The 16,236-nt window shown below is 48.6% G+C and overlaps 1 protein-coding gene across 2 annotated transcripts in view; it reads left to right on the top strand.

Moving 5' to 3' along the window:
• The window catches only part of ELOVL5 (ELOVL fatty acid elongase 5), a 54,008-nt gene that overhangs the window by 19,299 nt on the left and 18,473 nt on the right, over positions 1-16,236 (top strand). For both annotated transcript variants that reach the window (XM_044289229.1, XM_044289231.1), the window contains exon 4: positions 14,635-14,712. In XM_044289229.1, coding sequence (XP_044145164.1) covers positions 14,635-14,712 — 78 coding nt within the window. The remainder of the gene's footprint in view (positions 1-14,634; positions 14,713-16,236) is intronic.

Raw genomic sequence — 16,236 nt, 5'->3', positions numbered from 1 at the left:
ATGCAAAATGTGCATAACTGAACATGACGAATGCTTAAGATAAAGGATAAGTTTTTTTTTTTTTCTTTCTGTTCTTCCGACGGATCAGAAGACTGGAAACGAAACGGTGATGTGAACGGAACCTGACACCATATTAACCTAAAATTGCCAAGATGCTACACATTTTGACGGGTCAGAAGAACGGAATAGTGATGTGAACCTATTCTTACCCACAGGGAGGAGGGCACAAACTACAGCGCACCTTCTCTCCAGCAGCAAACTCCTACATAAAACACCATAAGGCTGGGTTCACACTTGAGCGTTGCGCAAACGCGCGTCTTACGCGCGTTTTTGACGCGCATTTTTATGCGCGTTTTTGTAATAGTAAACGCGCGTTTGACGCGCGTTTGTGTGATTCACTACAGTGTCCTATGGCCACAAACGCCCCAAAAGTCGCTCATGTACTTTTTGGAGCGTCGGGCGTTTTACAGCGCGATCGTACGCGCTGTAAAACGCCCAAGTGTGAACCATTCCCATAGGGAATCATTGGTTTCTCCTTGTTGAGCGTTTTACAGCGCGTAGGAACGCGCTGTAAAACGCTCAGGTGTGAACCCAGCCTAAGTGTTATTCAAGGATACATGTTCACAAAAAAATATACAGGGCTCAAAAGATGGAAAAGAGTGATTGACACAGACAACAGCCACTGTGGACTACATGACGGTCTAACGGTATTGAAGTACCAGACAGTGATCTGTGTAGTAACTAGCAATATCTGAGTAACTTTACAAAACCCGTCTACAAACATAACATTCAATATACAGTATACGCTTAGTATGTTTGAGTGCCCCAACCTGCATTCAGCGGAGTAGTGGTCCTGCCACTCGTGCTGTCTTTGCCGTTGACCAGTATGCAGCTGTGGGGGCGAGACCTGCACCTATCGGGCGTTTACAGCATATATATTCTGTATATATCCTGTGTTGTAAAACCTAACATTTCCCTTATTGGCACTTTCTGCTTTGCACTGTGCCTCCTTGTTAGAAGGGTTTCCTGAAGAGAAGGTGATCAACAGTGTCAGCAGTAATCTCTGCGGGGAACAAGTCTCTGAGTGTTCAGTTCTCTTGTACAGGGGACGTGAAGGATTACACTATAGCCACTGGAATTTACAGTATGTAGACCTGACAGGTACTCCGTATCCTCTCTGGATGACCGGTGGGGATTCTGAACTACGCACTCTGCTCAAAATGTAGCCATTTCAAAATGACTTTTTTTGTACCAAGAGTAAAATGAAATGAATTGATTGCTGCTGGATCGGTTGTTTAGGGGGTTTGCACACTGTAATGATCTGTGTGGCATACATGTGCTAGTTTCACAGACGAGTCTGCTTGGGGGAAAATCCGTTTTGTTATTTGCTTTGTAGAGAGTCTGGTGCGCGTAGATGACAAACATTTATCATTCCCCTTAGGTGATAGGAATAGTTAAAGAGCAAGTAAACCTTTCAAAAAACTGTTTAAAATGTTCTGAAATGCCTAAAATGATTTTTGTAATGTACTTTATTATCAATAATGCTGTTTTACTAATCGGAACAGTACATTAGTACCCTGTACAGGTGTGCTCCAGGCTCTCTATGGCACATTGCCGCTAGGGATGAGCGAATCGACTTCAGATAAAACATCCCAAGTCGATTTGCATAAAACGTTGTTCCCTAATTGCCACTCCTGTAGCCATGTGCTCTAGATCCTTGAGCTGAGCGGAGGGGGTTCAGGCAGGAAACAGACTTGCTGTGCCAGGATTTAGCCAAGGTTGAGAGGAGCACAGGCAGGAGCAGCGAGTCCAGCGATGACCTGTACGAGAATGATGATTAGAAAGCACAATAGCACCCAGGCCTTTGGGTGCCTATTTGATTAGTAAAACAATATAATTATGTTACAAAAAATTATTTTTAGGCAGCTTAGAACATTTTAAAAGAAGGTTTTTGAAAGGTTAAGGCTACTTTCACACTAGCGCTTGATCGGATCCGTTCTGAACGGATCCGATCATATTAATGCAGACGGAGGCTCCGTTCAGTACGGATCCGTCTGCATTAATAACTTAGAAAAATTTCTAAGTGCGCAAGATGCCTGAGCGGATCCGTTCAGACTTTCAATGTAAAGTCAATGGGGACGGATCCGCTTGAAGATTGAGCCAATATGGTGACATCTTCAAGCGGATCCGTTCCCATTGACTTACATTGTAAGTCTGAACGGATCCGCTCGCCTCCGCACGGCCAGGCGGACAGCTGAACGCTGCAAGCAGCGTTCAGCTGTCCGCCTGTCCGTGCGGAGGCTGAACGCCGCCAGACTGATGCAGTCTGAGCGGATCCGCTCCATTCAGACTGCATCAGGGCTGAACGGAGGCGTTCGGGTCCGCTCGTGAGCCCCTTCAAACGGAGCTCACGAACGGACCTATGAACGCTAGTGTGAAAGTAGCCTTAGTTACTCTATAATAGAAAATACCTTTCTGTCTGTTTTCTGCCAATGTAATATATATTTTTTTTTTAGGGGCTCACCCCATTGATGCACGTTCCCATGCCCTGCAATGATGACCGTTTACTATGTGTAAAGTAGGTGACAGACTAGGCCTCATGCACACAGCCGTCGTTTGGGTCCGCATCCGAGCCACTGTTTTAGCGGCTCCGACTGCGGACCCATTCACTTCAATGGGGCCGCAAAAGATGCGGACAGCACTCCGTGTGCTGTCCGCATCCGTTGCTCTGTTCCGTGGCCCCTCTAAAAAAATATAGCGTCCTATTCATGTCCGGCATTTATATTGAAGGCTGTCCATGAAGTTCCGCAAATTGCATAATGAGCACGGACGCCATCTGTGTTTTGCGGATCCGCGATTTGCAGGTCGTGTGCATGAGGCCTAATATACTACACACTGATACAGCTTTTAGTTAGTAATATTTGGCTTTGTAGTGGTATTATGTGCAGCAGACCTTACAGCAGATTGCACGTATAGTGAGATTACTATGATTTGCACAGTACATGCCTGCTGTAATTACACCATGGTAGACTCTGTAATTAAACCACGTGGTCACATAAATACAGCTTTGTACCACGCAAAATAGCTGATGTGTAAAATGTCTTGCAAACATGACCCAAATCTGAGTGACTTGTGTTTAATGTCCACGCAATTTACTCCATGGTTACTTTGTTAAACGATGTTACACACAATATGACCATAGGAAAACCCTATAAAAACACAGCCTATGACATTAAGGCAGTCTGACGCTGCATTCATACAGGCAACTCAAAACCGAACAGAGTTTTAGCAAAGATTCTGCTGCATGTGAATATACATTTTGCCTGACGCGCATTTATGCCACCGCCACACGCAGCAAGTCCACTGCGGATTTGCCACAGCTAAAAATGGGCTGGTTTTTGCAGTTGCATGGCTGGTGGCATGGTAGCTGGTCTTCCCCTGCTTTCGACTTTTGCATGGCATTTGTATTCGTTTTCCAAACCAATGAACATAAAGGAAAAGGGAATGGACTGTAGACCTGGACAGGAGGCCCTGACTCCTCTATTTCTAGGAGTCCTCCTCCTGCTTCTATTCTATTGAAGCTTCCAGTGGTTATGGATAGAGGGAGGGAATATAAGCATACAGTCATCAAAATGACCTATATTGTCTGGAAGATCGTAGAAGAGTCGAAGAAGAGGTTGCTGTGAATTATTTCAGTTTTTGGTTGGTGTCCAACGTGTAAACCTGTTTCAGGAGCCATCAGTGATGAGTCATTACAGAGAACCTGTCACCTCGGTCAGGCGCTACTTGGCACAGTAATAAATGTATGGAACATCTGCTGCCAACTCCAGATTACTCATTTCTATGTCAATACACGGTTTTCTCGCCCAGTTTCCTTGGGGGACACAGAAGACCTTGGGTATAGCTCATCTCCATAGGAGGCGTGACACTAAGTGAAAACTGTTAAGCCCCTCCTCCACAGCTATACCCTCAGCCTGGAGAGAGAGACTGCCAGTTTTTTGCTTAGTGTCCAAGGAGGCAAGACACTCCCTGCTCTGCAGGGCTCTTTTCTCCTTTGTTGTTTTTAAAATTTTTGATTTTTACTTTTTCTTTTCTTTTTGTTCCAGAATACGGGACAACAGAGACGCACTAGACCTCTCTGTTTCTCCCGGGGTTGAGCTGCGCCAGTGCCGGTCATCCGCACTGCTGCCTCCCCCACAGAAGGCAAGGTGGACCAGGGCAGCCCAGCTCCCCTGCATCCCGCCAGCGCAAGGGTCGCCCGCACGCCAAGCCCCTCTTCCAGCGTCCTGCCACTACGGTGCCAGTAGCTGAAGGGGCGACCCTGCTGGAACGGACCGAGGGCGAAGACATCTGTGGTGAGAGAGTGGCTTCTCTAGCCCTACGTCCCCTCCCTCCCCGGTCTCCTGCGTGACTGACCCCCCATACTGGTAGCCTATCCGAGAGCGGAGAGGTGCAAGGTTTAGGCATTACCCATTGCTTTACCTAAGACAGTTTTAATATGTTTGTCTCTTATAGCAGAGTGGCTATAGGGTGGCCCTGCTGGACCTAGGGTGGTCCCTGGGGTGCCGCAAGGCGGCAATCTGCTCCCTCTCTCTCCCGCCATAGATCATACCGAAGAGGGGGCGCTTACCGGTGCGCTGCTCAGGACCTGCTGCCGCTCCTGACGGCATGGGTAATCCTGGGCGCAGCCACAATTTAGTCCAGGCTTCGCGGCCTGCTGGCCCGCACCATCCGGTGCTCTTTCCTCGGGCCCCTGACTTTTCCGGGCCGCGGGGTGAGCACCCGCGGTCTGCATTGCATGTGCGCACTATGCTATAACTGGGCCGGCCGACCATCCGTCCGGTTGGCCGGACGCCGCAACTTTGGGCCCAGACATCGCACCCTACTGGGCCGCACCTCACGCTCCTCTCGGGTCCCTGATTCTCCCGGCTGCCGGGTGGGCTCCCGCAGCCGGCATTGGATAGCGCTGTGTTCCAACGGGTCCCGGCCGGCCGTCGGTGCATTCTCTCATCCATGGCGGCGCGGCCGGCCGGGGCGCTGCATAGTTTGTTTAGCGGCCTGCTGCGCACTTCCGGCGCTCGGGTTGGGCACCCGCGACCGGTACGGGTGCTCCCGCGGCCGGCTTAGGCCCGGCCGATACTTTAAATACTTGCGGCCCCGGTCAGCCGGGCGACGCAAAAATTTAGGCCCCGGCTTCACGGCCTGCTAGGCCGCAACATTCTGGCCTCTGGGGGGGGGGGGCGGGAACTCTCCAGGCGCGGATTCTTCCCGCCTGGAGGTTCCCCCACCCCCAGGGGTTCGCTGCGCCGCCCCCAGGCCAGATGCCGGTTAACCCTTGGGGTACTGGCCGGCTCCTGAGGGCCTGTACGACCTGTGCCCCTGTATGGTGGCCCCCTTTCTGCCTCAGGGAGGCTGTAATATTAATAAATAAATAATAATGATAATAGAAATAATAATAATAATAAAAAAAAAAAAAAAAAAAATACTATTATTTTGTTTTAACCCCTTAAGGACACAGGGCGTACAGGTACGCCCTTGTGCCCTGGTACTTAAGGACACAGGGCGTACATGTACGCCCTGTGCATTTTCGATCACTGCCGTGCGGCTGGCAGTGATCGGAACCCGGTGCCTGCTCAAATCATTGAGCAGGCACCTAGGCTAAATGCGCGGGGGGGTCCCGTGACCCCCCCATGTCGGCGATCGCGGCAAACCGCAGGTCAATTCAGACCTGCGGTTTGCTGCGATTTCTGCAGTTTCTGATCCCCGCGGTCCCTGACCGCGGGGATCAGAAACTTTTGCATTTGTAAAATATAAATGTATCCCTCCCCCCTGCACCCCTTAGTGATTTTTGCCCGGTGGGAGGTGCAGGGGGAGGGTTGCGGGCGGTGCGGGAGGCGGGCGGTGCGGTAGGCGGGATCGCGATCCCCCGCCCGCCTCCCATTGCGTAATCGTTGGCGTCTAGTGGGTTATACCAGGGTGCCAGCACATTGCTGGCACCCTGGTATAAACGGCTGACATCGGTGATGCGATGTCAGCCGTTTAACCCTTTCCATACAGCGGTCCGTACGGACCGCTGTATGGAAAAGGTTAACAGTAAGAGGGAGCTCCCTCCCTCTCCGATCGGGGGGCTGCTGTGCCTTTGCAGCCCCCCGATGGGAGAGGGAGAGAGCTCCCAGGCAGCCCCCCCAAGCCCCGTCCTTACCCTTCCCCGTCTGCGAAGTTCTGGCCACTACTGAGCAGACGGGGAAGGTTCCCATGGCAACAGGACGCCTCTCAGGCGTCCTGCTGTCCATGGTGCTGAACAGATCTGTGCTGAAAGCATAGATCTGTTCAGTGTAAGTAAAATACAGTTACAGATACCTATATAGGTTCTGTACTGTATTTTACAGACATCAGACCCACTGGATCTTCAAGAACCAAGTGGGTCTGGGTCAAAAAAAAAGTGAAAAAAGTGAAAAATAAAGTAAAAATCAAAAAACACATTTATCACTGATTAAAAATGAAAAAAATATAATTCCCTACACATGTTTGGTATCGCCGCGTCCGTAACGACCTGATCTATAAAACGGTCATGTTACTTTACCCGAACGGTGAACGCCATAAAAATAAAAAATTAAAAACTATGATGAAATTGGAATTTTGCCCACCTTACTTCCCAAAAAAAGGTAATAAAAGTGATCAAAAAAGTCGCATCTACGCCAAAATTGTAACAATCAAACCGTTATCTCATCCCGCAAAAATCATACCCTACCCAAGATAATCGCCCAAAAACTGAAAAAGTTATGGCTCTTAGACTATGGAAACACTAAAACATGATTTATTTTGTTTCAAAAATGAAATCATTGTGTAAAACTTACATAAAAAAAAAAGTATACATATTAGGTATCGCCGCGTCCGTATTGAACGGCTCTATAAAAATATCACATGAACTAACCCCTCAGATGACCACCGTAAAAAAATTAAAATAAAAACGGTGTAAAAAAAGCCATTTTTTGTCATCTTCCGTCACAAAAAGTGTAATAGCAAGCAATCAAAAAGTCATGTGCACCCCAAAATAGTGCCAATCAAACCGTCATCTCATCCCACAAAAAATGAGACCCTACTTAAGATAATCGCCCAAAAATTTAAAAAACTATGGCTCTTAGACTATGGAGACACTAAAACATTTTTTTTGTTTTAAAAATGAAATTATTGTGTAAAACGTACATAAATAAAAAAAATTGTATACATATTGGGTATCACCGCGTCCGTGACAACCTGCTCTTTAAAATTACGTCATGATCTAACCTGTCAGATGAATGGTGTAAATAACAAAAAAAAAAAACGGTGCCAAAAAAGCAATTTCTTGTTACCTTGCCGCACAAAAAGTGTAATATAGAGCAACCAAAAATCATATGTACCCTAAACTTGTACCAACAAAACTGCCACCCTATCCCGTAGTTTCTAAAATGGGGTCACTTTTTTGGAGTTTCTACTCTAGGGGTGCATCAGGGGGCTTCAAATGGGACATGGTGTCAAAAAAACCAGTCCAGCAAAATCTGCCTTCCAAAAACCGTATGGCATTCCTTTCCTTCTGCGCCCTGCCGTGTGCCCGTACAGCGGTTTACGACCACATATGGGGTGTTTCTGTAAACTACAGAATCAGGGCCATAAATAATGAGTTTTGTTTGGCTGTTAACCCTTGCTTTGTAACTGGAAAAAAAATATTAAAATGGAAAATCTGCCAAAAAAGTGAAATTTTGAAATTGTATCTCTATTTTCCATTAAATCTTGTGCAACACCTAAAGGGTTGACAAAGTTTGTGAAATCAGTTTTGAATACCTTGAGGGGTGTAGTTTCTTAGATGGGGTCACTTTTTTGGAGTTTCTACTCTAGGGGTGCATCAGGGGGGCTTCAAATGGGACATGGTGTAAAAAAAACTGTCCAGCAAAATCTGGCTTCCAAAAACCATACGGCGCACCTTTCCCTCTACGCCCTGCCGTGTGCCCGTACAGCAGTTTACGGCCACATATTGGGTGTTTCTGTAAACTACAGAATCAGGGCCATGAATAATGAGTTTTGTTTGGCTGTTAACCCTTGCTTTGTAACTGGAAAAAAAATATTAAAATGGAAAATCTGCCAAAAAAGTGAAATTTTGAAATTGTATCTCTATTTTCCATTAAATCTTGTGCAACACCTAAAGGGTTGACAAAGTTTGTGAAATCAGTTTTGAATACCTTGAGGGGTGTAGTTTCTTAGATGGGGTCACTTTTTTGGAGTTTCTACTCTAGGGGTGCATCAGGGGGGCTTCAAATGGGACATGGTGTAAAAAAAACTGTCCAGCAAAATCTGGCTTCCAAAAACCATACGGCGCACCTTTCCCTCTACGCCCTGCCGTGTGCCCGTACAGCAGTTTACGGCCACATATTGGGTGTTTCTGTAAACTACAGAATCAGGGCCATGAATAATGAGTTTTGTTTGGCTGTTAACCCTTGCTTTGTAACTGGAGAAAAAATATTAAAATGGAAAATCTGCCAAAAAAAGTGAAATTTTGAAATTGTATCTCTATTTTCCATTAAATCTTGTGCAACACCTAAAGGGTTAACAAAGTTTGTAAAATCAGTTTTGAATACCTTGAGGGGTGTAGTTTCTTAGATGGGGTCACTTTTATGGAGTTTCTACTCTAGGGGTGCATCAGGGGGCTTCAAATGGGACATGGTTTCAAAAAAACTGTCCAGCAAAACATGCCTTCCAAAAACCAAACGGCGCACCTTTCACTCTACGCCCCGCTGTGTGGCCGTACAGTAGTTTACGGCCACATATGGCGTGTTTCTGTAAACGGCAGAGTCAGGGCCATAAAGATACAGTCTTGTTTGGCTGTTAACCCTTGCTTTGTTAGTGGAAAAAATGGGTTAAAATGGAAAATTAGGCAAAAAAATGAAATTCTCAAATTTCATCCCCATTTGCCAATAACTCTTGTGCAACACCTAAAGGGTTAACAAAGTTTGTAAAATCAGTTTTGAATACCTTAAGGGGTGTAGTTTCTTAGATGGGGTCACTTTTATGGAGTTTCTACTCTAGGGGTGCATCAGCGGGCTTCAAATGGGACATGGTGTCAAAAAACCAGTCCAGCAAAACATGCCTTCCAAAAACCAAACGGCGCACCTTTCACTCTACGCCCCGCTGTGTGGCCGTACAGTAGTTTACGGCCACATATGGGGTGTTTCTGTAAACGGCAGAGTCAGGGCAATAAAGATACAGTCTTGTTTGGCTGTTAACCCTTGCTTTGTTAGTGGAAAAAATTGGTTAAAATGGAAAATTAGGCAATAAAATGAAATTCTCAAATTTCATCCCCATTTGCCAATGACTCTTGTGCAACACCTAAAGGGTTAACAAAGTTTGTAAAATCAGTTTTGAATACCTTGAGGGGTGTAGTTTATAGAATGGGGTAATTTTTGGGTGGTTTCTATTATGTAAGCCTCGCAAAGTGACTTCAGAGCTGTAGTATTCCCTAAAAATTGGGTTTTTGTAAATTTCTGAAAAATTTCAAGATTTGCTTCTAAACTTCTAAGCCTTGTAACATCCCCAAAAAATAAAATATCATTCCCAAAATAATTCAAACATGAAGTAGACATATGGGGAATGTAAAGTCATCACAATTTTTAAGGGTATTACTATGTATTACAGAAGTAGAGAAACTGAAACTTTGAAATTTGCTAATTTTTCCCAATTTTTGGTAAATTTGACATTTTTTTATGCAAAAAAAAATATTTTTTTTAACTTTATTTTACCAGTGTCATGAAGTACAATATGTGACGAAAAAACAATCTCAGAATGGCCTGGATAAGTCAAAGCGTTTTAAAGTTATCATCACTTAAAGTGACACTGGTCAGATTTTCAAAAAATGGCCTGGTCCTAAGGTGTAAAAAGGCTGTGTCCCTAAGGGGTTAAATAACTGGACTTGTGGGCTGCGCAGGATGCGGGAGCCTCATCATTCAGTACTGCTGTCTGTATGCATGCCCCCCTCTCTTAGGCGGTGTGTCGTGTTCCCCGGCCGCGGCGCCTCCCAGGCGGTTTTTTCTTGCCCTCGCCCGGGATTCGGCGCTGGCCAAGTGCATGCAGATTTTTTTCTGACCAGACTTCGTCACCCACTCCAGTTCTGGTGGCTGCAGGTGCATGACCCTCCTTCCTAGGCGGAATACTGCACTCTCCCTGGCTGCGGCCTGGCCTCATGCATGATCCCCCTTTTTCTAGGCGGACTGCTGCACTCTCGCCGGATGCTGTGTTGGCCATATGCACGACCCCCTTCCACAGGCGGGACGCTGCACTCACTGGATTCGCTGCCGGCTTTGTGCATGAACCCTTCCATAAGTGGAATATTGCACTCTTACCGGATACGGTGCTGGCCATGTGCATGAACCCCTTCCATGAGAGGTCTACTGCACTCTCCCCGGATAAGGAGGTGTACTGCACTTTCCCCGGTTACGGTGCCGGCCTTGTGCACGTTCCCCTTCCATGGGCGGAACACTGGATTCGCTGCCGGCCATGTGCATGAAACCTTCCATAGGCGGAATACTGCACTTTCACCGGATACGGTGCCGGCCGTGTGCGTGAACCCCTTTCATAGGTACACTGCACTCTCACTGGATCCGTTGCAGGCCATCTGCATGACCACCCCCCCTTCCGTAGGTGGTGTGCCGCACTCTCACTGGATTCGCTGCCGGCCATGGACATGTCTCCTTTCCTCAGGCGACATACGTGCACTCTCATCCATGGCGGCGCTCTCACTGGATGCGTGGCTGGCCATGTGCATGACCCCCTTTTCTGGGCGGAATACTGCACTCACTGGATGCGTTGCCGGTCAGGAGCCTGCCCTCTAACTTGGGTGGAATGCTGGCACTTCCATTGGATACGGTGCTGGTCTTGTGCTTAACCCCCCATTATTCCATGGGCGGCATTTTGCACGCTCACACGATCCACGGCTGTCCTTGTTTATGCTGTGCTGGACTGGTACACGTCCCCCGTCATTGGAGGAGTGGTGCACTCTCACGACATTCGGTGTTGGGTGGATTTTTTTGCACAATCACTTAATGATAGAATAACCTGTGCATGCCCCCTTTCACTAAAGTGGACCTTCCTGCGTTCTGCTGGATATGTGCGGCCATGGGCATGGCCCCCTTCTGGGCGGAGTATGGTATGTCCTACCTTTCCGGAGTAGGTTCTGGCCTTGGCATCCCCCCCTTTTTTTGGGCAGGCCTCTGCAGTGGTTGCCAGGTACATTTTCCCCCTTTTCTGGGCGGACTGTTTGCGTTCCATCGCATGCCGTGCTAGTCTTGTGCATGACTACCTTTCGGGTTGCACTTTGCACTTCCATTGCTACGGTTGGACTCTGGCTGATTCTTCGCTGAGTGACTATTTTTGCAGTGGGCGGACTTTCTTGTGCGCTCTATCCGTTGTTTGGGCCGTGTATGCCTTCTCCTCCCATTGGTGGGTTGGCCTTCTCACTGCTTACGGGGCTGCTCGTCCGTATGCCCCCCTTTATCCTGAGATGTACTTTTTTCTCTTGGGATATGGTGCTTCCAGCAAGCCTTGCACTATTCTCTAAGGAGCTCATTCGGTCCAACTGTGTGGGCCTGAGGTGGTGTCCAACAAACAGCAGATGAATGCCCAATGTATTCAAGGTACCTACCTTTTTTATCAGTAGACGGGCTCTACTTGTTCGCTACTGCACCTGGCTGGGTGGTACTCATTCCTTTCGTGGCCCTTCCGCCCGGGGTGTGTTCGTGGTCCCTAGATGCGTACCCATTCGTTCTCCCGCGGCATTGTTCCCCTGCGCTAGTGGTCACATGCTCGAGAGTGCTGTTGTCTGCAGCGCCTCTCGAATGCTTCGTTGGCTCGTACAGGACTGCGATTCCCTTGCCTGCTGCAATTTCCTCCTCTTCGGATGCAGTGTGGTATGAGTCCTTCGTCTTGGCGCCTCTGCGCTTCTGTCTGATCTGCTGCCAGGTTCGGGCTGCTATTCTCTGGAAGGTCACCCAACTTCTCTTGGGTGCTCGATTACCCAGGTCCGGAGGACCTCCGCCTTGGGTTCGCCAAGGTATTCGCCTTCTGCGAGGCGGTGGACCGGGCGTCTCTCAGTGTAGCGGGTTCTGCTTTTCAGCTGGCCTATGGCTTCCCTGTTGCCCTCCCCTCCTCCTTTCGGTTGGAGGGTGTTATGCCGGCCTCTGTCTCCGCTGCCTTATCTCGCCGGCTTTGTTTGGCTCCCGCTCGGTACGGATCACTCCGATGTGGCTTCCCGCCGGACTTCAGAGGCTGTTCTTTCACTGTCCTCCCCTCTGGGGAGAGCATGGTTGTTCATGTGGATGGTTCCGGTGTTCCTTTTGGCCTCGTGCTGTCTCCCTGGTTCACACTGGCTGTATTAGCTGTGTGCCTATTTACTGAGTCTACCGCGTGCTGTCCTCCCGCTGAGTGCAGATTGCATGGTCCTGCTGTAGACTTGCCTTCTTGATAACTTGGGGGGGACTACCTTTTTCGATCCGGATTGTCCTTTGATCTCCCACACCGGGGCTGTACAACGTGGTTACATCAGCATGGACTTTTGCCTGTCTTCTCCTGGTATCTGGCGGATCCTTTGGGTTTTTTCCATCTGTCCTCTGCTCCCCCACTCGGGTGGATACGGGACAACGTTGTTCGAGGGCCGACGGGGCTAGTTTTGTCGACCCTTCTGCCCGTGTTACTGGTCTGCGCCTGATCACATTGGGTTTTCGCCCGCTTGCCAGGCGACTCCAGCGGGTTCGCTACTGTCCACTCCTGGCTGTGTTTCGTCCAGGATCTGTCGTAAGGCTTGGGGTTTTTTTGTATGGGGTTCTGTGGGGAGCTGTGCATTCCCCACTCTGAATTTCTCTCCCCATGGTTCTGTCGTTTACTTGGGGTGTCTAGTGTCGGCGCTGTTCTTCCTCTTCCAGCGTTCCCGGCCCTCTGGGCCTGCCAAGACCTCCTTCCTCGGAGTGGCTCTTTGGTTCCTCTGTACTGTCCTTCGGTACCGCCCTGGGACTATATACTGAGCTCTCGGCGCTCCAATCTTGTCCTTGGGGCCGTTACAGAGGTTCTCTCTAACCCCTCTGTCCGGTACGGTTGTGTTCTGTATCAGTCGTTTCTCTGACGGGTGCCGGAATGGCCCTTCTTTTGTTACGAGCCTTCTGTCTTTTCCAGGACAGGGCTGTTCTACATCCCGTTTTTCTTCGTTCGTTCCTTCCTTCCTTCCTTCTGAAGGTGGTGTTTGCCTTTCGCTTCAACACCTCACCTATTTGGACGTTGTTTGGGCCTTGCCGTTTTTTTCCTTGGAGATCTCCGACTCTTGTAGATGTTCGGCCTCTTGGGTTTCCAGGAGGTCTGTGCATAGGGTTGACGGACTCCAGGGTGGTTGTCCTCCGCTTGCTCAGATTGGCTATTGCTGAGGTTCCCGCACCTAGGGCAGGGTTCTGTCTTGGTGTCACCGTTCATTTCACCAGAGCGGTCGGTGCCTCCTGGGCCGGAGGCATTGGGCTTCGGCCATGCATTTGGGCAAGGCGGCCACAGGTCTACCTTGCACGCCTTGACAAGTTCTACAGGGTGCATACTCTGACTTTGGCAGATGCTGCCTGCCCCGCCTGGGTTTGCGGGCGGCGGTTCATTGATGCCTTTCGGGTGCTTCACCTTGGTGCTGTGGTCCCTCCCCCTTTTGGACTGCTTTTGAACGTCCCAAGGTCTTCTGTGTCCCCCAAGGAAACTGGGCGAGAAAACGAGATTTTTGTATAACTTACCAGTAAAATCTCTTTCTCGCTCTTTCCTTGGGGGACACAGCACCCACCCATTCATTGTTTTTCTCTGTACTGTTTCCAAGTTTTTGTTACCCGTTGGGTAGTTGGCTTGTTGGTTCCTTGTTGGACTTTGCCTTTTCTCACTGCTTGGACACGCAACTGGCAGTCTCTCTCTCCAGGCTGAGGGTATAGCTGTGGAGGAGGGGCTTAACAGTTTTCACTTAGTGTCACGCCTCCTATGGAGATGAGCTATACCCAAGGTCTTCTGTGTCCCCCAAGGAAAGAGCGAGAAAGAGATTTTACTGGTAAGTTATACAAAAATCTCGTTTTATCACTTCCATCAAATGTCACCCGATGGTTGATAAATTTGTTGAGTACAGCCACAGGGTCAGGTTTGCTGACAGTTGTGGAAGCCAAAACCTGGAGTGGATCATAAAAGGAGAGACGACCTAAAAGACAGATGATACATTTTTTTTAATTTTTTTTTTTTTATTCACTCCTGGTTTTAACTTCCAAAACTGCATCAGAAAACCTGACCGTGGAGCAAACCCTAAGTCTAACTCTTCAGGCATTACTCCACGTTTTTCTTCACTCCTTTCCTTTTAAGATTTGCAACCATTTTGCATTCAGCCAACCAACCCCCCCAAATGTCGCGCTTGACAGGCTAACCTCGCCTATGTTCTCACCCACTTTTCAATACTGGAGATATAGTAGCCTAAAAATGCAAAATTTTGCACTTATTTGCCTTATTTTTTGTGACTTTTTTGAGTGCAGGGCTTCATAGTTTCCCCCTATTTTCACGTGTTGTGTACCTGGTTTCTTCTGCCACTGACGAGTACATTTTGTTCTCTTCTAGCTGGTAACAGGAGTCTGGGAAGGAGGCTACAACTTTTTCTGTCAGGACACTCACAGTGGAGGTGATGCAGACATGAAGGTAAGAAAAAAAACTTCTACAACTTTTATTAAACTTGAAAACAGTAGCAGGGAAAATATATCCTAAATTGTGCAGTAGTAGATAATTCTACAGGCATATCTTCTGCTTAATTCACTGAAAATAAATGGATAGGTCATCGGTAAAAAGATTTTGGAGAGTGGAGAGAAATTATGCAATGCCGCTATACTGTGCCCCTGATACACAATGCTTACTAGTGATCAGTGGCCAGAGTGGGTGAAACAGTGTAAAATAATCTCTAGGGCGGCAACGACTTTTCAAAGTTATCGATAATATTCGATAACTGGATTAGTTGTCAACGAATCCCGTTATCGAATAATCGGCCGATTAGTTGCTATCTGGGGCGGGAGCGGGTGGTCAGGGTCCTTTACCGGCAGTAACTTTTACTTTACTTTTAAATCCGCGCATCTTTATTAACTAACAATGAAGCTCCAGTAAAAGGCAGAGCGGTCGGTGGCATTACGTCACTTACGTGACGCGCCTGCTCCACCTGCTTCATTCATAAAGTGGGCGGAACAGGCGTGTCACATGAGTGAGTGACGTTACGCCGCCATCCGCTCTGCCTGTTACCGGAGCTTCATTGTATTTGTAAGGTAATAAAGATCATAGAGCTGATTTAAAGTTCAAGTAAAAGTTACTGCGGGTTAAGGAATAGTCTGAATACTGATGTGGTCGGTGTATTGGGAGATCTGTGGATGGCACTGTTATGGGGAGGGGATCTGTGGAGACACTGTCATGGGGGAGATCTGTGGATGACACAAATAGCATAAGATGCTGTATAGTGTCATCCATAGATCCCCCCCCCCATAGCAGTGTCATCCATAGATCCCCCCCCCCCCATAGCAGTGTCATCCATAGATCCCCCCCCCCCCCCCCATAGCAGTGTCATCCACAGATCCCCCTCCTCATAGCAGTGTCATCCACAGATCCCCCTCCCCATAGCAGTGTCCTCCACAGATCCCCCTCCCCATAGCAGTGTCCTCCACAGATCCCCCTCCCCATAGCAGTGTCCTCCACAGATCCCCCTCCCCATAGCAGTGTCCTCCACAGATCCCCCTCCCCATAGCAGTGTCCTCCACAGATCCCCCTCCCCATAGCAGTGTCCTCCACAGATCCCCCTCCCCATAGCAGTGTCCTCCACAGATCCCCCTCCCCATAGCAGTGTCCTCCACAGATCCCCCTCCCCATAGCAGTGTCCTCCACAGATCCCCCTCCCCATAGCAGTGTCCTCCACAGATCCCCCTCCCCATAGCAGTGTCCTCCACAGATCCCCCTCCCCATAGCAGTGTCCTCCACAGATCCCCTCCCCATAGCAGTGTCCTCCACAGATCCCCCTCCCCATAGCAGTGTCCTCCACAGATCCCCCTCCCCATAGCAGTGTCCTCCACAGATCCCCCTCCCCATAGCAGTGTCCTCCACAGATCCCCCTCCCCATAGCAGTGTCCTCCCCACAGATGTCCCCAGATCCCCTCCCATAGCAGTGTCCTCCACAGATCCCCCTCCCCA

The sequence above is a fragment of the Bufo gargarizans genome, chromosome 4, assembly GCF_014858855.1.
Source record: "Bufo gargarizans isolate SCDJY-AF-19 chromosome 4, ASM1485885v1, whole genome shotgun sequence".
Classification (NCBI taxonomy): domain Eukaryota; kingdom Metazoa; phylum Chordata; class Amphibia; order Anura; family Bufonidae; genus Bufo; species Bufo gargarizans.
The sequence above is the reverse complement of the archived record's forward strand: the minus strand, read 5'-3'. Positions and strand labels throughout refer to the sequence as shown.